Below are 23,350 nucleotides of genomic sequence, written 5' to 3'. Positions count from 1 at the left end.
TATTTTTTATATCACTTAAAATTTCAATATTTATTGTGGTGATTTTTGTCTACTGTACATACATTTCCACTAAGCCTATATTTTTATAAATAATGATAGCTTAGCATGCAAACCAAAGTAAATTTTAAATTTTATTTCATTTCATGCCGCATCGCCTTTGGCAGAATGGCTTGTAGCTTTTCCGTAGAATTTAAATTTATATTTGTTTTTCCGTCGGTTATTTTGTTTAGGCTAACTATAAACAAAACTGGAAATGAAAAGTGAACAATAAATTATCAATATAATTTTTCATAAGAATTTAGAAAACAATTTTATTAATAGCGTCTAATAATCAATTACACAAAATATTTTTTATAACATTCTTTCTTCTTTGATAACATTTTTTATTTGCTATTATTTAATACCGTTTATTAAAAATAAAATAGCCAATTTGTGGAATTTTCATGGAGTTTATTATTAAATTGAATTTATTATTTAAAAAAAATTGGAATTTTTATATACTGTAGTAATTGATTATATTGATTATCTTTAATTATCTCCTACTACTACCACTACTAATGCTACAATAATTCATTAATAAACTATCTTTAATAATCTATAACGAAAATTGGAGAAATGTGAATATTTGATCAATTTCATAAGTGATTTGTTACAATAATAATATAATTACTTTATTGAAACTATATTTGAAATTTTTCTTTTCAGATGCATAAATAAAAGAACATAAATTGAAAAAAAAAAAATAAATAAATAAAATAAAATAAAAATAAATAGACAACAAAAATCCATAAGAAAATCTAGTTTACAATGCAAGAGGTGTGCAGCACATTGGACACCAACCCGATGGGCGCTCAGATCAAATCCGAGTCGCCCCTGAATCCCCTACAGGTGCAAACGGGCCAGACGACGGTGTCAGTGCCAATTGTGCCCGGAGCAGGCGGCCAAGGACCGCAGGGACCGCCGCCAGCGGTGATGCTTGTCAACAAAATGGCACCGAACTGTGATAAACGAGCCGCCGACACCGCCTACTGGATGGCCACCGAGGGGGGCTTCATCAACTCTCAGCCCTCGATGGCCGAGTTTCTCAATCACCTGAGTCCGGAGAGCCCGAAAATTGGCACACCTGTTGGCGTTGGTGTTGGTGTTGGTGTCGGTGTTGGAGGCGGTGTCGGTGGCGGATATCCGGTTAATGTCGGCGGTGTGCCACAGACACCGGATGGGATGGACTCGGTGCCCGAGTATCCCTGGATGAAGGAGAAGAAGACATCGCGCAAGAGCAGCAACAACAACAACCAGGGTGAGTGCCAAGCCATCAATAGCTACAATCAAGTCTTCACTTAGGGTAGCAGTAGCTGCAATCAACTCTCCATTTGCCACTTGCCACTTGCAACTGGTGTACTTGCAACGGCGAGATGAAAAGCCGCAATCAGCAGCGGGCTTAACTGGAAAATGCAAAGCTCTCATTAATCAAGAAATCAGTGCAATTTAGCCTAGCATCGAACGGCGCCGCTGCCACAGCTTCCTCCCGTCCCCAAGTCCAGTTCCCCTGTATAAAGATTCCATGTCCCAATCACTCCAATCCCAACCCAATCCCAATCCCAGCTGGCCAATCTCATTTGTAGCTCACTCGATCAGCCGGGCACACGCAATGCGACTTCGTCTTCGTTTCTGTTTCTGGGTTCGGCTCCTTTGATGGGCAACGCGCCCTGAACCAGGCCCAAAGACCGGCAAAGATCTGTTATTTGCGATCATTTGTAACAATTTTCGAGAGTGGCCCGACGTCGATTCGTCAGTGCGACTGATGAATACAGCTCAACGTCTTCGAGCTGGGCGCGTTTAGTTCTTCTTTTATTTCTCTTTTAGTTTTCTGTTTTTTTTTTTCTCTTCTTCTTTTTTTACCCCGATGTGTCGATTTCATTTGTGCAGCAGAAACTGCGGCCAGCCTGCGACTCTGGCCGCAACGTTTTAAAATAAATGAGGTATCAAGGTTGTCTGGCCATACGTTTTCCTGTCCAGACACAGGCACAGGCACAGGTACAGGTCCACTCTATCCAGAGAACAGGGTCGGTCCAGGGCCACGCATATGCTCAGTCTCCCTATCCTCTGCTGCTGCCTCTGCTGCAACTACTCCCTCTCCTCTCTGAGCGATTGCAACCTGTTATTTAGGTTCATTTGTCAAAATATTTTTCCTGTCCCCTGTCTCGATAAAGGGGGCAGGAAAACAGCCGAAAGCTGGCCAATGTATATAAGTATGGGCATGGGTATGGGTATGGGAAGGGGAATGAGAATGGGAACGAGCAGACAGCGCACAACAGTTGCAACAGTTGCAAGTTGCAGTTACAACTGTTGTTGCTGCTGCGCATACGTAAAAGTATATCCCCGGGAAATTTGTAGCGCATTTTGCATTTGTTGCCACATTTCGGGCATTATCAACATTTACTCCATGCCAATGCCATTCACTTGCCCCAACTTTCAATTAATCACAACTGGACACAAGTCGAGCGCTTATGTGCGATACCTAAGGCAATTGCAGCGAATCAAATTTGAAAGAGTTGAATAAGATATGGACTATGGAAAGAAATGAATGGATCATATATATTTATATATGTCTATGTATATAAAAAATATATTTCTATACATTCTTCTAACAACTTGCAAAAATAACACAGATCTAAAAATTCTTTAATTATGTCCAACATTTCATTATAATTTCCCATCCTATATAATTAACTGGTTTTAGTTTGAAAAGCTTGTTTTAATTAGATTCCAAATTTCAAGCTGAAAACATTTTTTTTTTGCAAATTTTCTAAAATGGCAAATATACATTATACAAACAATTATTAGCCATTAACTAGCTAAAGCTGCGATTAAATATTGTAATGAAGCAAAATCAGCTTAAGATGGCAGCAACATTGAAACAACTTCATAAAAACAAATGATATGCTCTTAAAGCGCACTTACTACAAGGTTGCTTAGGTGTAATAAATATCTACTGGGTGTGTGTGTGTAACAGTGTATATGTGTGAGTTTGTGTGTGGCCAACATAGACTTCGACTAATACAATGCCAATTAATATCAACCACACCAGCATGTTGACAAATGGCAACCACTAATCGGAGAGACGCTTCAAGTGTAACCTGAAATCCAAACACGTGGCCAGCGACATCTCCGATTCCCCAGCGAGCGTGAGGGCGGGTTCTGTAGCAAATCCTGAGCATTGCCAACTAGAGGAAGCTAAGCCCAACTGAGTTCCTCGACTGTGCCACGTCCGAGTGAAAGTGAGCCAATAAATAGCGTGAAGCATTCCAAGCGCCGACACCACTCGCACAGAATCTGTTGAAGGGTCAATACATCTTAGCTCCCACACACACACACACACACAAGCACATACAGATTCATGTAGGGCGGCATTCGACTGGGACTGTGGGACTACATGCTGAGCGATATGGATTACAAATGATGTTGTAAATGTCTGTCCGTTTGCCAAGCGGGCGGCAAGTCGGACAAATGGACAGAAGGAGAGAAAACTGAGCACGTTGTTACGGCTTTCAGTTGACTCGACAAATGCTTGTGAATGTGTGTGTGTGTGCGTTGGTTTAACAGTTTAATTTGTTAATGTTGTCAAATTAATTCCATGTCAGGCTGTATCCGCTTAGAAGTGTTGGCAGTATCCCACAGAGTCCGAGGATCATTACAAGTGAAACTCAGGCGGAGGGCTAAGCTTACCTTTTGCTAAGTATGTAGAGCTATTAACTGGGCACTTAAATTAGTTTATCAACTGTTAAATAGCTATTATTGAACGAAAACACAAACCTGTATTTTGAAGAATCTCTCATATATAGTTTTTGATCTAAAAGTTCAATATGTTCCTTTGAAAAGGGTTAAATGAAAATGTATATGAAAATATATATCTTAATACAAGAATATTCCCGACATAATGGGGTCATCCAGATGTATATTAAGTAAGCATTCCAGACTCCAACTTTTATTTAACTCGAACAACTTTTCTCTATTCTTTCCTCTTCTCATTACCTCTCTGATAATATTTCTCTGCTTTCTCTGGCTACACTTGGTCGAAGTCTCTCGCTGTCAGACCTTGTTCCTTACACGAGTTTTACAACACTAGAGCTTCCGATCTATTTCTTCTTTCTTCTACTTTCATAATGTAATGCTACTTGGGAGTTGTTCAATTTAACGTTATACGAACATTTAAAATGAATCAAATAATTCAAATAAATTACCTACAAATATATACAAGTACGATATATACATAGATATATTTCAGTCGTCTCTCTCTCTCTATTCCTCTCTTCTTCTCTTCCTTCAGGCTTTAACCCGCTTGTTGCGCTCACCGCAAATCGTTTGCTTCACATCCTGAATTTTAATGTGTTCGCGAGAAGAGTGTATGAGTGTGAGTGTGAGTGCGAGTGTATGTGTGGCTGGGTGTGTGCTAAATGGGTGTTTTGGGCTTGAAGTACATACCCCGATGGGCTGCTCTGTCTATGTCTGTGTGTATGTGTGTTGCTCATGTGTGCGTACTCGAATACAAATTGTTTTGTCAATTTGCTGCTGCTGCTACTGCTGCCTCGGGCGCTTATTCACTCACATAATTGAAACAATAAAATTTCGACTTGAATAAAGTGTTTATTAGGCGTAAAGCTTCCTCATTTAATGCACTGTAGGCGAAGTTGAGATACGAAGCGTTTATGGCCCAGCAAGATGCTCAGTTCACAAAGTATCTGTGAGATACGAGCAAGTATCTCAATCTTCAAGCTCCATGGCTGCGCGGCTGTGTATGCAAAAGCGTGCTCTGCTTTTAATCCCAGTGCGACCATCAGTTAGCAAAACCAATAAAAAAAGAACAGCACCACTCGACGCCACTCGGCTTGACTTGTTGTTGTTGTTCGCCCCTGTTGGACGCGGCTATCGAATCGCAATCCAAATCCATTCGTGCGCCATCTGTATAATCCACCCACCGACCATATGTTGCGCCAGTTCATTCAGCTCCGGCTTCAATATCCTTGCCAGCTCCAGTTCCAGTGCCCTGTCGTGCTCGCTCTGGCTGTCTCTGGCTCGGGTTCGGGGGCGTCGCTGCATAAAAAATGCGTATCGCACGACTCGAAACTTACCCCCTGCGGATTATGATTATAACAAACCATTTATCATAATATTTATGTTGATGCGTTGTACTTTTTCTCAATGAAGGCTTCGCTGTCTCAATGCCCCTGTCCAGGTTCTTTTGACTTTCGGCTTTTGACTGCGTGCCTTTTATTAATTTTATTTATGATGAGTCATTTGCACATTTATAATTTTAACCTTTACAGTTGAATTCATTCAAAACAAACCGCAGTTAAATATGAACAAAAGAGCCAATGGAGTCGCTCTCAAAGAGCAACTCAATTCACCAGATGTAATTACATCTGTATTTGGTAATATACATATATGTAAATCAATCTGAAATTCAAACACATTTGTTCACAGAAAATTGTGTTTAAATTTAAAAGAATTTATTTTATTAAATGCATAATGAAGAGAGAGAGAGAGAGAGGGTCAAATTCATTTAATTTACATGTGACATATGCTAGAAATTTAGAATCATTTAGAAACATTATCTAAGCTCGCATCAAGCTCACTCAGAGGCCCAACTTGAAAATGGAAAATTACATTAAATTAATTGCAGGCTCGTCAAATAAATTTTAAGCACTAATTATGCGTCAAACCACGCGAAAGGTGCTCAAAATAAAACGGCTGGCCTGCTGTCTGAGGGGTATCTTTAAGAAGGAGCCTCAGATTGGGTTAAGTCGCAGCCATTGAAAAGGTCGCGCAATTAATTGTTACGACTTTATTATGGAGATAAGTGCGTCGAGATAGAGACTGGGCGCCGTCTTGTGGAGGAGATCCAGGCACACAAAGGGTTCTAATTGGCAGGCCGCAGGATATGGCCAGGCAGACGTCTCCGCCCAAGGGTGTCCCTTTTCTTGCTCATTTTTTATCGCTCCCATCATGACTGTGAAAAAAATCTGTTACGATTAGTTAAGCTCAGGAAAAGTGTGCTGGCGGCTGCCCAAAAGAAAAAAAAACCTAAAATATATATATATTTACATTTTTTACTCTTTTTTCCATTTTTTTCTACTGTCGCGGGTTTATCTGCGAACTGATTTGTCATTATTTTAAAACGTAATTTTTTTTCGAGAATTATGAAAAATTAATGTTTATGCCACGCCCGCAAATACTTCTGACCAACTGACGTAGCTTTTCCAATAAAAATTTAGCTGTGAGAAATTGTGCGGCTAATGCTTGGGCTCAACTTTGACTTCTTATTGGAGTCGAGCAATAACAATGCGGGACACTGAGGAGTCAGATTAAGTAAATTTGAATGGGAAACATTAGAATAAACAAAAATGCCTAAAACTTGCTCCGATATTTAATTTAGAATAAGGCAGAGTTTTTGTTCTTATGAATTGAACATTTTTTTATTGATGGGTTGACAGGTCGATTAAAACAGTTTAACAAATCAATCATTATGAGTTTTTGACAGGCAAACAAACTGCGACGTGGACATATGCATATTGTGGTTCGGTGAGCACTCAGAAAAACTCAGATTGTCCAAATTTAACAAGTAGTTAAAATATAGTTGTTTTTTTTTTTTTTTTTTTTAATAGACAGTTAAAATCCATATTTAAAGTAGTACCAAATGTTAAGCTAGATATAGAGATATGAGATTTTTATTACACTAAATAAATCTAATATATTTTCTAATAATAATAAACAGATAACTTACCATCCATCCAGCTATTTCCTTAAATTATAGCAAAACTTTCCATACTTGACCCACTGTGCGTCTTGCTCATTTGCCGCCAGTGAATTAGGAAAACAACGAGAGTAAAAAAAGCGTTGACTATAGAATTAAACCGCGTCCAGTATCGATTTAATTTTATTTCCGCTCATTTAGCTAAAAGCCAAAGGAGAAGGAAAATAAAAAAAAAAAGGAATGAAAATATTTGTCCACGATTAAATTTTAAAAAAGCATTTTATGAAATGACTGCACACTGACACTGGCCTCGCCTTAGAAAATTTGAATACATTACGCGTGTGGGCGGCAAGTGCTGCGGTGCGCTGTGGTTGGGGCTGCCTGACTGTGGCTCTGTGGCTGTGTGGTTGTGTGGTTGCGGTGGTGGGTTTGGCCCGCTGAGCAAATAAAAGTGAGCAGCAGCAGCAGTAACTGGAACCACATCCCCATTGACAATTCCAATGCCCATCAGCAACAGCCCCTGCTCCTGGTCTTGTTCCTGATTCTGCTCCTGCTCCTGCTCCTGCTCCTACTCCTGCTCCTGTTTGGCTTGACAATGACACACAAAAGCCGCACACTTAATCGCCGCGGATCACATTCCGTAAAAAGCGCGACGATAAAAATTTTTTACGCTCTATTCTTGTGTACTTAGTGAAATGGAGGGCAGAGTCCGCGCGCAGTGGGACTGCGTCGCTTTACTCACTTAGTTTGACCCGCGCTTGTCCACAATTTGAATGTCTCTGTCCACTTTCCTCAGCTGGCTTCGTCGTAGTGGCCGTGGCGGTCGTTGCTGAGCTAACCATCATCGTAAAGAACAAAATCAAATCCGAAATTATTTTCAATTTGTACGCGATTTATTTTTATGTCTTTCTCTCCTCTCGCCCAGTTTAAACGATTTGTAAACATTTGAATTGGATTTTCGGCCATAAAAATTGCTTGTTAGCAGCGGCATTGTTGAGCGCTTTATCAAAATACCCGCTCTTCCCATTCTGAACCACTTAAGTTGCCGGCATTAGTGGGAGCGAGTACAAGAAGAACATTCAAGTGCTCAAGTATGCGTACACCACCTATTTATAACCGCATATCAGACCGTTAATCGCATTACCCACACTCGATTGCATGCGAATACAATTGCAGCTCAGTGGATAGCCGCCTCTGAGTCAACATCTTTCAGCAGCTGGAGCTGCACTAACTAGCAATAATAAGTTCATAAATTATCGGATTTACATAAAACGACGCTTAGTTATCAATGAGCCACTGAACTACCGTAATTAGTGCAGGTGAGCGTAGACTGAGGCGCCCGCCTCAAGACAAATGACAGCGAAAAAACTGCCATAAATTAGTTGTATCACAGCTCCCAGTCGCAGACTGCAGACACCGTTTTGGTTTCGTCTGGATTCATGCTGTAACGCTCCGCTGATTTGAATCGACTCAGCCCTCGAAAACTAATTAGTTTAAAGACTCGTATCACACTAAAGCGAGCGAAATCACAAGTGAGAATTCATCATGAGCAGAACATGCGCGATTCACACGTGTCTGATAGCCCGCTGAGCTGAAAGTAGAGCCGGAACAAGATTTACTATTACGATAATCAAGAGAAACAAATAGGTTAAAGAAAGATATATTTAATATGAGTGCGGCTCTAGGCAGCAGTTCTCATTTCCTCTCTCTATTCGTTTCGGCCTGCTGAAATATCCTCACAAAACAAAACAAGTAACAGTGCTCTAGTCGAGACTGCTGCACTTTTTTTTGCACACATACAAAAACACATACACATATACATACACACGCATACACACGCACTTATAAGCATATATGTATATAAACACATATTTATCAAATAAACACAGTAAATCTGAAGTCTCTAGGTCTAATAGTGTTCAAATTACGCTGAAAAAGATCTAAGTAAATTTATCGATTACTCTCGGTAAAAAAGATTATTCTCGATAAGTAGAGTTATCAAAAAATTATGATAAACTCGTACTGCGTATGGTATACACGCACATGCATGTAAAATTTCGAGTCTCTAGCTCATATCTTCTGAGATCTCGGCGCTAATACGGATTTCCTGATTTCCCAGTTTCGATGGGTTAAGCTTATAAAAATAAATAATCCTGCATACAGTTCATCATGCATATTAAATTTTGCCTATTTATCATCATGCAGCATTGATTAGTTCTCGACTTGTTTTTTTTTTTTTTTTTTATTGAACTTCAGTTATTCATTGCCCCAAATTTAATTTCCATTTAGTGTTTTAAATGTGATAAATGTAAACCGAAGCCAAAGGGCTGTATGCACAGACAAACAAACGGAGTCAGCGTTGAAACATTTAACGGCGTTTAAAAGAGCGTGAAAAGTCAACAAGGATAACAGCCACAAAAGCCGCACAAGTATGGGCTCGAACACATGCTCCTTTAGCCTGGGCACAAAGGTCGCAGTCGTGTGTGCCCTGTGCCAGTGTGCGTGTGTGTGTGTGTGTGAGTCTGTGATTTAAATAAAACTAATGTTTGTGTGAAATGGATTTTCTGTTTGTCATCGACTGGCACTGAGGGGTGTCTATGTGTGAGTGTGCGTGTGTGTGTGTGTGGATTTCCCACTGCTTGATATTCAAATAGCGAGCCGCATGCAAAAAAGGCTTCATGGATTCCGTATTCAAATGCACACCAACAAACAGATTTCAGATCGCATACGCTTAGCACGTGAATCCTGGAGCGTAACTCGAATCCTTGAGACCGCCTTCCGCCGAGTCATGCATCATATCTGCGACAGGCAGCATGGGACAGGGAGCTAGAGGCAGGGGGCAAGGGTAGGTGGTATGCAGCGCGTGGATGACACGTGATTCCGTTGGTCGTAAATTTTGCGAGCACGAATTTTTAGTGCTTTGTAGTTTTAATTTGTGGCTTATTGAAAATGTTAACAGAATTATTTATGCGATGAATGGTGCGATAAAAATTATGATACTGCAGCTACCAAAGAAAATAACACAGCAAAACTTTGCAGCGGATATTGCCAGAAAGGTAGTCAAACAGAACACGTACTACCTGTGCGAGCGATAAGAATAAGTGTTTAAGCGCGCTGAGCTCGTATTTGCAACCACCCCGATATTTTAATAGACCTTTAACGGTAACGCAGCAGCCGTAGCAGCAGCAGCAGAAAATGTCACTCAGCCATTTCATTCATCTCCATGTCGAAGATTTTTGGGGTGTGTGTGTGTGAGAGTGTCATGGCATCATCCATCATTTTGGACTTGACCTTTTTTTTGGCTAAGCTTGTGTTTAGCGAGAGCATCTTTAATTTTGTACACATTTATCTGGGCGAGAGATGAGGTGCGTGCCACACATGCTGCAGCTACAGCTACAGCTACAAGATACAAGATACAAATACACACGTTGCGACTTTTGAGTTATTTTGGGGGCCCTGCTGACAGCCAAACGTCACTTGGCAGACAACACACACAGTGAGAGGGACGGGGACAGAATGTGAGAGAGAGAGAGGGAGGGAGAGAGCCACTGTCAGACAGTCGGCCAGACATGCCACCCCATAAGCGAGGCGAAATCTGCACTGCAATGGCTCATTGTTGATGTGGCGTTGATTATATGGTTGTTGGTCCACCATGTCGAGGTTTCACTCTGGTCGCCGTGTTAAAAATGAATTTGTCATCTCTTAACTGTAAACTGTGTGACATGTTTGCGAAAATCGCCAGGCAGACTGTTAGCCAGCCAGTCCGTCAGTCAGTTCGTCAGCCCAATCGGCAATCAACAGAAATCAGAGAAACACAAAGCCCGGCCAATACATCAACGTTGCCCTTTCGTTCAATTCCAAGTCTGATTGATTTGCATCGGCGCTTTTTCTTTTTTCGTTGCTTTATTTAAACTGACATTTTTATTTCGGACGTCTTGTTATTGGTATTTCGCGTTCGCCTTTCTGCCAAGCTGCAATAATTATGTCAGCCACATTTATCGATGTGATCGATGGGATACAACGGATGCAGTTCATTTGGAATTGAAATTGGGCTGTTGATTACGAGCTGCACACTTGACACAAAGCATTCTAATAAATAAAATATGTTGACTGACAAGATTGTTGTTGTTTGCTTAGCTTTTCGTGTTGCTGTATTTGAGATTAAGTTTATATGTCTAAGAATATTGTGCGAAAAAGTTAGGATTTTTTCTGTGTAAATGGTTTTCCCTATACATTTTGAATTTTTTGCAAAATGAGCAGAGTCTTATTTTTTGATAAATTGATAAAAATGTTAATATTGAATAAAACAGAAAATAATTACAATATATAATATAAATATTCACTAAATGGAAGTAATTCTATTGTCTTTCTTTCTGTGAGTATTAAAATATTAGCTAATTTCACTCCATCTAGTCAAAAATAATGAAAGCTAAGGATAATTGTAGATATATAGTAGCGTGAAAAATGAGTGGGTGCTCACTTTCATTACGCATACAAATTAAATCATACAAACAAATCAAGATATTTCTCATTTTTTCGTAAGTGTCTTTTGAGGAAATAAAAATTGGCTATGAGAACAAAGAAAACCCAAAAGTCCATAATTTGTATATTTTTCCATAAACCCTTACCATTCGGCTTCTTTGCCCGATAGAAGATAATTTTGATAATATTTCTTAAGGCAGTATTTACTATGAAATATTAAATTTCATATAAGTAAATAAATTCAAATAAGACAACAAATAAATAAAAATTAAAATAACATAAAATCCAATCGACAAAAAGGGTTTGCTGCACGCAATATTTATTTATTTATTTTATAAACGGGATTAGTTTTAATTGGTATAGTTTTAGTAGTAGCAGAGTGTCTGTTGAAAATTCTTTTATAAAAACGATTTAATTTCTAGTTTATATGCCTATGAATGTCTCGTAATTAAAACCAATGCAGACAGCTGCAACAAATTTCGCTTATAAATGCAACGTGTTGCATTTGAATTTTATGGATTATGTTTTATAATTGAGGCGAGCGCAAATAAATTAATAACTGAAAACACAGGTAGAAATTCAATTAAACACACATTCAGTTGAGTCGAGAGTGTAATTACAAGAGTACAGTTATTAATTGATATTCCTACACGAGCAGCCATATAAATATTGTAATAAGTGGGCCATTTATGAACCAGCAAAATAGTTCCAATTGGAGTTACATTAGCCATAAGCCAAACCCCCAGGCAAATGCTGGCAATCACCTCCATGGTTACATGCTTCCGTGCTCTGGGTAATTGGAGAACGTTTAGCTCTAATTTTGAATGTCAATTGGCATCAAAATGGTATCCAGGTGGGTGGGTATCTCTATCTCTATCTGTATCGGTATCTGTCTGGCTGGCTGTCTGACAATGTGTGTGTGTGTGTGTGTAAACGATTCGTTCAGATGATTGGTCAAATTGCCTTGCGTTGCTTTTGTTAAAGAGCGTGAAATTGATATGCAATTAAAATAATGTTTTTCCACGTGAGTTGCTGTATTTATTGTATAATAATTTCGGCAGCAATATTTATCGATGGCACGTTCCAATGGCGTATTGAAAATAAAAATTAAAAACAAAATAATATATATATAAATAAAACGCCATTAGCAGCTGCCACTGATTTTGCCGAATGTGCGTGAAATATTAATTTTTTAGCGCGAATTTTAAATACAGCGAAAATCCACGAATTGAGAAGCTTCGATATTAAAGCTGCGAGTCAGGCAAGCAGAGCTCTCGTATCCTGCTTAATTTGTGGATGCAAGGACAACGTCTGTCAGCAACAACAACAGCAGCAACAACAACAACTGCGACTGCTGCGGTTAATGGCTTTTGAATGCAAATTCAATTTTATCGCACTGTTCACTTTTTAATAAGATTTGCCAGGCAAAAGGTGCACCGTGCTGGAAATGAAAATTAGTTGCAAGCGCAGCCTAAAAGAAAACCCCAAAATGAAAAGCCAAGAAAAACCAGAATTCAAATACGCAGCGAGACACGCGACTGGCAACTGCAAAAACCAAAAAAGAAACGAAAAAAAAAAAAAAATTACAAGAAAAAAAATGCTGTTTGTGGCGCCACAAGCAACCCACCCAACTACCCCCCGCCCAGTCGAAGCCAGAGCGGGCTGTAGGCAAAGCCGCAGCGGTGGTGGTTCACACACACTCTTACACACTGATATACGTTGAGGCATACACACACACACACACACACACATATATATTTCGATATGGCCGGCACTTTTACCTTTCGTGCTTAGAGGGCGCAACCTACAATCCAACAAATTGCGTTTTGTGCAAGAGTGGGTGGGAAAACTGTCAGAATGAATGAGTAGACTGGTCACACCTACTGTCAGTCAGCTACGGGGCAACAGCAACAGCAACAACAACAACATAAACAACAAGCGCAATGCTATCATTTTGAACTGACCAAGGCGTTGCCATTGCTCTGCGTCTGCGTCTGCGTTTGGCTTTGCCTTCGACTGTTGTTGCCTGTGCAGAGCCCACAACAAAACAACTTTAAACTTCACTTACATTTTAATATGTTCCTACACATTAGCTGTCCATTTTGCGTTTTTCAATTACGCAAATGGCCTTTAAACATGCTTCAGAAACTGATTATATATTTTAAATTGAATTTAGACATTAACCCAGCATTTTGAACAAATATGTGAATATTATATCAGCTTAGACTATAATATAATTTCTATATATGTAGGAATACAAAAATGTGTGAAAACAGTATTTATAAATATAAGCATCATATATATTCTATTCGTATCAGAATTTAAAAAATAAAAATTATCTCAATCCAGTAAATTATATATATTTGATAAATAAATATTTTTAATATTCAATTAGACGGTAACATAAATATACAGTATAATTTATTAATATTATTATTGTTATTAAATTATTAAATATGTTTAATTATTATTAATTCTCTTTTAACACTTATTAATATTATTTAATTATTATTATTAATTAAATAACCATGAAATGATCATGAGAATATTAAAATCAATTTCTTTATATTGAGAACAATTTTGATTTCTAGGTGTAATATAATCTTCTTCTTCGTCACTTAACAATCACCTTACTATACAAAATATAATAATAAATACAATAATCTACGCTACTCTAACTTACAAAATTTCTAACTTCAACTGATATTCCAACTCCGCCATAATTTAGTAGTCGAGCTATGGATCGATTGCATCTTTAAAGCTAATGAGCAATTTACTGTTAAAGCATCTCTTAGGCTATTCCTAGGAAAATGCCAGTCACATTTGATGGGCTTCAGGCCAGCTGCAATAAATAGAAATACTCATATTTACTTATTATCTATTCGAATACTTGCTAATCACGCAGCTGCCGCCCTTTGCTGGCAAAAATATCTCAATTCATATATTTGACTGTTGCTCATGATGCTGCCATAGACTTGGCTCCACGCCCAGCCAGAAATTATTGCCAGCCCAGACGCTATTATTTCCAAGCGCATGATTTTATTTTGCGAGGCACTCAAACTCCGAGCGGATTACTCCTTTGATATTTCGGTTGGGCGCTCGCTTCATTTTTGTGCAAATAATGTACTGGCAGACAAGGCACGATGCCCGCCTTAAGACATCTTCGCTATTTAGTTTGAGTCGGGTTTCTCCCTCAGCTATCGAAGCATGGAAAACTTCTCAATTACTTTGGCTTGCAAGTTGTTTAATATTTTGCTGATGTCGCTGACTCCGGAAGCGGCCAGTCCCGGCCCGGCCCGGCCTGGTCACTCTGGCCATTTGCTTGACCGCTCGTTACGTGCTGCATGTGTTGCCCTATCAGCTTCAACTATGGCCCGGCTCACATGCAGCATCAGTGGCTACACAACTTGAAACTTCCGCTCTCAAGTTTGGGGTTAATTATTTTCCACTTTTGTGCTCAATTTCAAAATACTTACTTGCCAGCGAGTAAGTAGCCACAAACTTCGCTCCAAGTGTACAAGAAAGTTTCTTATGAGCTACGGATTGTCTTAGTATAAAGTGGCTCAGCAAGACAGTAAATCGATTGAAGTCGATTGAAGTTGCATATTCTCTCTTAACAGCTGGAAAAGTTAGTACTAAGCACAGGTTTTGAATACAGATATATCTTGAAAGAGATATAGCTGAAATCTTCAATATTCAATCAAAACACTTAGTTATTGATATTAAATAATAATATTAATGTATTTCAAAAACTTTAAAATATATTTTTGTTATGAATAAAATCGCAAAAACAGTTAATAATAATAAAAATAAATTTATAATAAATACTTAAAAAAGTTTGATTACTCTAAAGATTTTCTCAAATTAAAGATTATCCTGTCTTATATAAAAATAAATTATATCCAAAGAGAAAGTATTTCCTAAGTTTTATTTGCTTAAGAAAATCTCTTCCGAAAAGAGGACTTTCGACTTCAAAACTTTATTTATGAGCAATGAATAATAATATGATAAAGAATAGAATTTGGAAGAATGTATAATTTTTTCGGATTTACAAACTATTTGTCCCTTGAAAGTTGATTGATGATCGAATTTAATTTGGGATCTTTGAGTACACTTTAAATGTCATTTAAATGAAAATACTCTGGAATATCCCTTAGACAACCTATTCATAACTCATTCAAAAAAAAAAAAAAACAGCTGATTCTATGTAAATATAAATGTTTGCCATTAAAAATACGCCAGTTTTCACATTAATAATTTCTCTATGATATATTTATAGTAATTAATTTAAAATTAATATTTAATAAGCTCATCACAATATTGATAGAAAAATAATAATTTTTCTTTTTTATTTTTCAGGTGATAGCTCCATAAGTAAGTTGAAACTGTTTCTTACCATTGTGCAACATCAAAACCACAACATTTTAAATTGGCTAGATAAGTACAGCAAATTGCATTCGTGGAGGCTCGGAATGTTCCAATAACCAACCTCAAAACAAAGCAGAATACAAACAAAATACGTATTTATACATACATATATCAAATGCAATGAAGTCTGGAACCGCAAAACATATTTAAATGCCATTATAATATACGTATTTATTTACGGCCGGGCTGAAAAGTGTGCGAAGGTTGAAGGCTGAAAGCCGCAAATGGAACAGCTAGCTATTTAAGCCATTTCGTTTTGGCCATTTCAATTTTCCATTGAATTTTTGTTAGCTACTTTGGTTGGCCACATTTTTTCTCAGCCTTGTTTTCGACTCTTTTTGAATGGGCACGAAAACAAGCTGCAAAAGCAGAGATAAAAGCATTACGAGTGAAATTATAAACATAATTACATTTTCTATTATTTTATGTATTTCGTTTTGGTTTTTTATTTATTTTTTTTTTCCTTTTGCTAGTTGCGGTTTTCCTTTCATATTTTGGCCCTACGAACTAAATCACTCGCACTCATATTCATATTTAGTATTCACTATTCAAACTTAGTTTGGCTGCCATTTTGAATCGAGACTCGATTCGTCTAGACATTGGCCTCTACCTGAGGCCTCTGACCAAAAACTGAACCAATCAACCGTCAACCATTTTCGAGCAATTCGACGGAAACGACGCTTTTTCATGTTCGTGACCAAAGTTTAAGAGCGCTGCGGGCCTGGACGAAAAAAAATATATATATATGTATATATGTATATTTTACCTGAATTAAATTGAGTAACACAAAAACACGAAACACAGTTTTTTATGTATCGCAAAGATACACACATACTACATATATGCAGACTGTTCTGTTTTTTTTTTGCGTCTTTTTTTGTTGTACTTTTTATGCTCTTACCAAGGTGAGACTTAGGGTAAGACAGCTCTGCCATTGGGAATGTAACGCGTATACTTGGAGAATAGCTTTCAGACAGAATTTAAATGAAAATAAATATAAATATATTTTAAATAGAATATATGTATAGCAGATAATATAAATCAAAAGTAGACCATTTTTGAAATATAAAAAATTCTTTAACTGTAATTCTCTAACTTTAATAGTCATAAATTTTTCAAATTCAATCAGCTCTACCACTAATTTCACTAATTTATTAAATATGCCCTTCAATATTCTGTCAGGGTATTAGGAATTCGATGTTCTGGCTCTAGCAGTTCTTTCTTGATTCCCTAGTTGTTCTCTTTCTGTTCTGTTGTTTGCTTAGCGTAAAAAATGTACAAAGAGAGAACAAAACTCAAAGCGAAACACGCTACCAGTTTCGACTGTTTTTTTTTTCTTTTTTGTATTTTTTTTCATTGCCTGCCAGGTTGGCCCCACTTGTAATATCATTTGTCGACGCCGATTCCTGTGTGTGTGTGTGTGCATGGATGTGTTGGTCACTTTGCTGCCCGGACGCATTGGTATTGGTAAAGTGGTTGCGGAGGAAATAATTACATGATTGAGGCACTCACACACACACAAACACACATACACACGTGTGTATACCCAATGACAACAACAGCGGTCACCTTCTTGGTGTTGGTGGTGGTGCAAGTGGTGTTGGTGGTGCCAGCGTTGTTGTCTGATCGAACAGAACACGTTCGCTTGGTCAGCTCCAGGTCCGACTCCCGCTCGTGCTCTGAAGCCCTGTGACCATTGCATGACAGGGTCGTGTGTGTAAACACATTGCTGTGTGTGTGCGTGTGTGTGTGTGTGTTTGCAAACGCCGGCTATGAAATGAATGGCGGCTTTGTATGCCCAGTTCTTGTTTTGTTGTACTCGCTCTTTGTTGTTGTTTGCTATTTCTTTTCTTTATTCCTTTTTTCGTGGCTCTTGTTGTGGGTCTTTTTTTTTGTAATTCATGCCAAACCCGCAACAATGACGGCAACGACGGCCCAGAGCAATTATTGTATCGCTTGCACAGTGCCACACCGAGCAACAGAAGCAGAGGCATATGTCCCTTTTGCCCCTTGACCCCCTTACCCACCGTAGCACCTACCCTAAAGCCGCATTGGCCAACATAGCTTTTACCTTATTGGCTAGCGGGCCACTTAGAACAAGGGAAGTGTATAAATGTCATAAAAAATATTTTCGTTCTATATACATATACGTAACATAATAATGAAATAAGTAGAAACATGATTTTTAAGTTTACGGAAACATAAAACAAATTTTTAATTTTTTTAAGTTACTATTTATTTCTTTTTTTGCAATATTGATATGTTTTCTTATACTTATTCTTTGTAAATATAATATATATATATATTTGGATAATTTTTAAATTTTTAATATTTTTATAATACCTAAATAATTTATATTCACTTTTGCTCCAGTCAAAAAGTATACAAAAATAATTCAATATTTATTCAAAAATCGCATTGGAAATTAAGAAAACTTAACTGCATTTAAGTATATTTATTGTTTTATACTTGATAAGACTCCATGCTATTCAATAAAAAATAATGAGCTTGCTATTAATAAAATAAAAATTCAATAATTATTATTTATTATTTTATTTACTTATTTTGAACAAGGAAAAGTTGTTAATCATATTTTAGTATTCATGTACTCATTAACAATGTTAAACAGCCCTTAAAACTACTTCACTGACTTTGACTGACTTTGGCAATTGCTTTAAGGTAATTCCTGTCATCAGATTCAATTTTGACTGCCTTCTGAACTACAATTAGCCTGCTCCTAACTGTGGCTAATAGTTCGTTAATAGTTGGCCAATATTTACATGCGGCTTGTGTTGTGGTCGCATTATGAAAATATTTGCCTACAAATTGCTCATCTCGGGACTTTCATTGTCTATTGACGTGTCGTCGTCCTCCTCGCTCCCGCTGTGCGAACGACTCGCCGTCTTGACGAGGGCTTCCAAAACGTTTTCATTACAATAGTGCGTAGCCGCCGCCGCTGCCGCGCTGCTGCTGTTGCCGCCGCTGCTGCTGCTGCTGCTGCTGCCGATCGGACAAATGTGTCAGAGCTGAAACGTCATGATTAATGATGGTGGCAAGCATGTGGGCCCGAAGGCCGGGCTGCAGTTAAAGGCCCATACCGAGACAGCCTGGGGGTAGGGCAGTGCGGCCTGCCAACTGGGCCATGGGAAGGGACGCACAGACACTGAGAATGGGTTTGGGTTTGAGAATGGAAATGGAAATGGGAATGGGACCACAACTGGCCCTGGCACTGTCTGTAGCTGTGCCATCATTCTATCAAGGTAATTTAGACAAAAACCCAAGAACACGACACCCGAAATGTAAACAACGCACCGAACACTAACCGAAACACTTGGCGAGGCATTAGCCGAAATTAGGAATTAATCCTTGGCTGCACTCGCGGCGACTCGTTGGGCATTGTTGTGTCTTGACCATGGCAACAACTGTCGAAAGGGCGGCCAACACAACGAAAGCGAGAGACAGACAGACATAAAGAGAGGGGTGGCATATGTGTGGAAGCATATGCTTAAAGAGCTGCAACACACATTGATGAATATGAGAATAATATTGCCACACATCGTGCAGAGCTTAAGCTCAGCCATAATCAACAAAAAGCTTACAGGTCTTTAAGATTGAGAGAGATATTATCTATTGTTTATTATTGTAGGTTGTTCAGCTGAAACCATCTTAGAAATTTAACAATTTATTTATTTTATTTTGTAATTTATTTTATTATTATTTATTTTATTTAATATTTATCTGAGCTGTCGATAGTCAACTTTTTTTTTTATTGAAAATTGTTTTAATTTAATATTAAATTATGGTAATTTCTCAATATTTTCATATAATTCACATAACATATATTTCACATAACAATGAAATCTAGACTCAACTCTGTTCAGCTTTCTTAAATTAACTTAACATCTAATTCTTACTAAAGCCATATTTGTACATATGTATATACATAAATCAATAACTTTTAACTCTACAATGTTAGTCTAAAACTTTTCCAAACAAAAAGTATTGTTTTTGAATTAAATACAATATAAATTATTATTTTATATATATTTATATAGTGATTCAATATATATATTTAAATATTTTATTATATGACTAAATATTTTTTATGCGTTGTTTCTATAATTGAATGAATACATATAATCATATTTATAACTATAAATTATATACATATTTATTTAATATATGCATAATACATATATTTCAATATTTTATTATTTGACTATATATTTTTTGTACGTTGCTTGATAATTGAATATACAAATATGTTTTTTCATTAGTTAATCACATACAAAATTTCACTATTTTACAACTTTTCGATATGCATCACATATTACATAATCAACTATGCAAAATGAATTTAGAGCGCAGTGCAGGTGATTCATGTTATAAAATTATTTTGAAATGTTTGAGACCGTATTACCTGTTATTAAAGTGCACTTCCCCTCGATTTGAAACGGCGCAAAAATTTCCATAGAAAATCACTCATTAATTTTCTGAAAGAAAAACAAAAAAACAAAAAAATTATCCACGCAACGAATATACATATCTGGAGACAGCACCAGCTGCAGCGTTGTCTGTCAATGCCATCAAATCAATTCAATTGATATTACGTTTAGGAGCAAAAACAAAAAAGAGAACAAAATTGTTTGCGCTTGTTTTTGGTCTCTGGGCCGCTGTGCAGCAGAAAGATGCGCCATTGCCTTAATTGAAACCGTTTAAATTGCAATTAATCAAACGGCAGAGCCACCGAATGTTGCACAGTTGTTGCCGAGTGGCGCAACGAATTCCCTCCACGGGAGTGGGAAGTTCCTCTGCGCTGTGAAAACTTCCTGCATTAAACTGCAAAGCCACTGGCACACATAGAGAGAGAAGAAGAGAGAGAGGGATAGAGAGAAGGAGAGAGACAAGGTGGTGTCTGAATTACTGTCACTGCGGTGACTAATTTTATCCTTTGGATGCTTTTGTTTTAATTCTGAACAAATGAAGAAGCAGCCAACAGCCAACAGCCAGCAGTCAGCGGCTAAGAGCCAACAGTTCCAGCTCCAGCTCATTCAGGACACAACCACACGGTAACTGTTTAATCGCTTTCGACATGCGGATTTAAGTTTTTTGGGCCGCCAGGAGTGGGATCTGTGATAAGTGAAAATATGGAGGACACCCCTCGCAGGCGTTCAGCAGGCAATGGGCGGCGGATGAGGATATTGCCACTGTGGTGTGTACGGCGACAACCCACACGAACCACCCGATAACGCCGCCATCCACAACCAAGTACCCAAAGCTCGAACTCAACGCCGACCCGCGCTCCACCGGACGCACGCACAGGATGCGAGCAGCGGATGCTGCCGATGAGAGACACGCAGAGAGCAGAGAGGAGGAGGAGGCAGATGTGTGAGTGGGATTGGAACTCGGAAGCTGAGCCTATGCCCGTGGCCTTCTTTTCTAGCGTTCGCGTCGTGCACTTCGTTTTTTAAGTGGAAATAAATTAAAAATGGGTGGCAAGACTCTAGAGCAGGGGGCGGAGGAGAGCACAGCAGAAGCTGGGGCGCGTCGGCAGCGGCTGAAGGTAAAAGTTTTGGATAAAACAGTTGAACTTCAAAATGTGAATTTGATTAGGATATTTGCATAAAATTCTGTTTCTACGCCCAGCACTCAGCACGGGCCCAAGCAGAAGGCAAAAGCCAGAATAATACCGCCATAAAATACGGAAAACACACAAAACGAGAGCCGGAGTGGAGTTGGAACGTATGTTCTCTTGCCGGAAGCGGAAGTATATAAGTCAACCTAGATTCTGTAGTGGCGTTTACTCTGATACCAAGGACAAATGGGCTTTCAGCTTGTGCTGTGCTCGCATCTCATGTGCCAACTTGTCGAAAGGGACGACTTTAAAGAGATTCACGAGGAACCGACTTAAAAAACTGGGCTAAGTATTGTTGTGGGATTTTCAGTTTAAAGAGAAATGGAATTTTCTCTGATTAATACTAGCTAAATTAGTGTACGAATCAGCTTATCTATAGAATATCTCAGAATATATAGAAAACTATTTTCAATTAATCCATTAATATGTTTTCTAATTATTTATGTTGCACAAAGCATACAAGTAACCCAATTGTTCTCTAAAAATAGTGCTCTTTGTTTGCAATATATGAAGTGTTATTCAATTACAGTTCAATTCAATTATTGCTCTAGATCAATCTATCTGGGTGACTAAAATAGCAAACAATCGACGTGTGCTGCCCAGCCCGGCTGGCATATCATAAATTATACATGTGCGCAGGACATGAATATGCTTGCTCCAATCGAGCTTAAACTATGTGACATTTAGCATATGTCGCCACCTGTGCGTAATGTACGATACACATGCACTTGACATGGCCCTGCGCAAGGAGCACTCCAACCAAAGCCCCGCAACAAACTCCACTGAATGCCAAAGGGAGCTCGCCAGAGCTCTGGGTCTAGTTCGAGCTGTAGCTGTAGCTGTAGCTGGCATAAAATGCAAAACTTTTTGCCAAGCTGAGTTGCTTAGGCAAATCGTATGTGAAACATTTGGCAGGCAGCGATTTATTTAATGTCTTTGGCTCGCTGAGGCACAGACTGAGCCAGTGGCAGCTGCATGTTCGAGTGATTTAGATGATTTATGTCTCAAGACGAACACTGCAGGGTGGAGATTGGCCAGCTGAAGCTACAGCAACAGCAACAACGAGGAGTACAACAACAACAAAAGCAACACCAACTACCAAACTACCAACTACCGCAGCCTGTTTTTCGGGGACAAAATTTACGCATGGCTCAAACATGTTCATATGAATATACATATACATACATATACATATGTATAGATATATCATACATACGCACTTCGACTCGTTGGCTGCCATAACTCAAATTTAAAGGCGGCGCCTGTGGCAAATTGGAGGCAACATTGCAGCCAGCTACAGCTGTGCTTTACGCATGCGGACACGGGCACCAACAGCCGAGCAAATTCAATTATCGGGCCGTGCTCGTCTCTCTCTCTCTCTCTCTCTCTCTCTCTCTCTCTCTTGTTTGCTGCATGCAACACGCATACGTCGTGTGGACGCCGCAACGTTTGGCAAGTTTACTCCGGTTGCAATTAAAGCAGCCACAGCACAGCTCACTAATTAATTTGCATTTGCGCCGCAAACTTGTTGATTACCAAACACACACACATACACACACACACACACATATTACATACTCGCATATCTGCTGTCAATTAGCCAATCGAGTTAAGATTTATCACATTTTTAAATAGTTTCTGTCCGCTTATCTGAGCACTGAGCCCCATCGTGCTGATAGCTTTATTGATGGCCTATCGCCTGGACAAGTAAACGAGGCAATCTAATGCTTAGCCATAAACAAATTGATTTACACTGAGCAACGGCAATTTGTTGAGCTATTAGACTCCCATATCAATATCAAGAGCAGGTCAATTATGCATGCAAAGTATGCGGATGTCATTTATCTAGTCTAATGATTTTAATATAACTCTACTAAATATACAGATAGTGAAGTAAAAAAAAATAAGATAATAAAGTTTATAAAGTAAAATACACCGTATTGGGGTAAGAAAAGTATGTACAGAGAGCTCTCTCTTTCTCTTTCTGTAGCACTCTCTATCCTCTCACTCTTTTTATCTCTCTTTCCTTGTCTCTCTCTCTCTCTCTCTCTTTA

General features: G+C 38.4%; 1 protein-coding gene and 1 long non-coding RNA gene across 4 annotated transcripts in view; one reads left to right on the top strand and one right to left on the bottom strand.

Moving 5' to 3' along the window:
* The window catches only part of pb (homeobox proposcipedia), a 41,222-nt gene that overhangs the window by 1,357 nt on the left and 16,515 nt on the right, over window positions 1-23,350 (top strand). For all 3 annotated transcript variants that reach the window (XM_089465580.1, XM_018019025.2, XM_018019026.2), the window contains exons 2-3: window positions 706-1,297; window positions 15,593-15,607. In XM_089465580.1, coding sequence (XP_089321706.1) covers window positions 808-1,297; window positions 15,593-15,607 — 505 coding nt within the window. In that variant the 5' untranslated portion in view covers window positions 706-807. The remainder of the gene's footprint in view (window positions 1-705; window positions 1,298-15,592; window positions 15,608-23,350) is intronic.
* LOC149270629 (uncharacterized) lies at window positions 5,527-8,498 on the bottom strand. The gene is made up of 4 exons (XR_016269461.1): window positions 7,089-8,498; window positions 6,782-6,952; window positions 6,103-6,702; window positions 5,527-6,007 (listed from the first exon to the last, which is right to left on the bottom strand). It is a non-coding gene; the product is annotated as an uncharacterized LOC149270629 (long non-coding RNA).

The sequence above is a fragment of the Drosophila arizonae genome, chromosome 2 (assembly GCF_054131065.1).
Source record: "Drosophila arizonae isolate 15081-1271.41 chromosome 2, UAZ_ARI_1.0, whole genome shotgun sequence".
Lineage (NCBI taxonomy): Eukaryota > Metazoa > Arthropoda > Insecta > Diptera > Drosophilidae > Drosophila > Drosophila arizonae.
The sequence above is the reverse complement of the archived record's forward strand: the minus strand, read 5'-3'. Positions and strand labels throughout refer to the sequence as shown.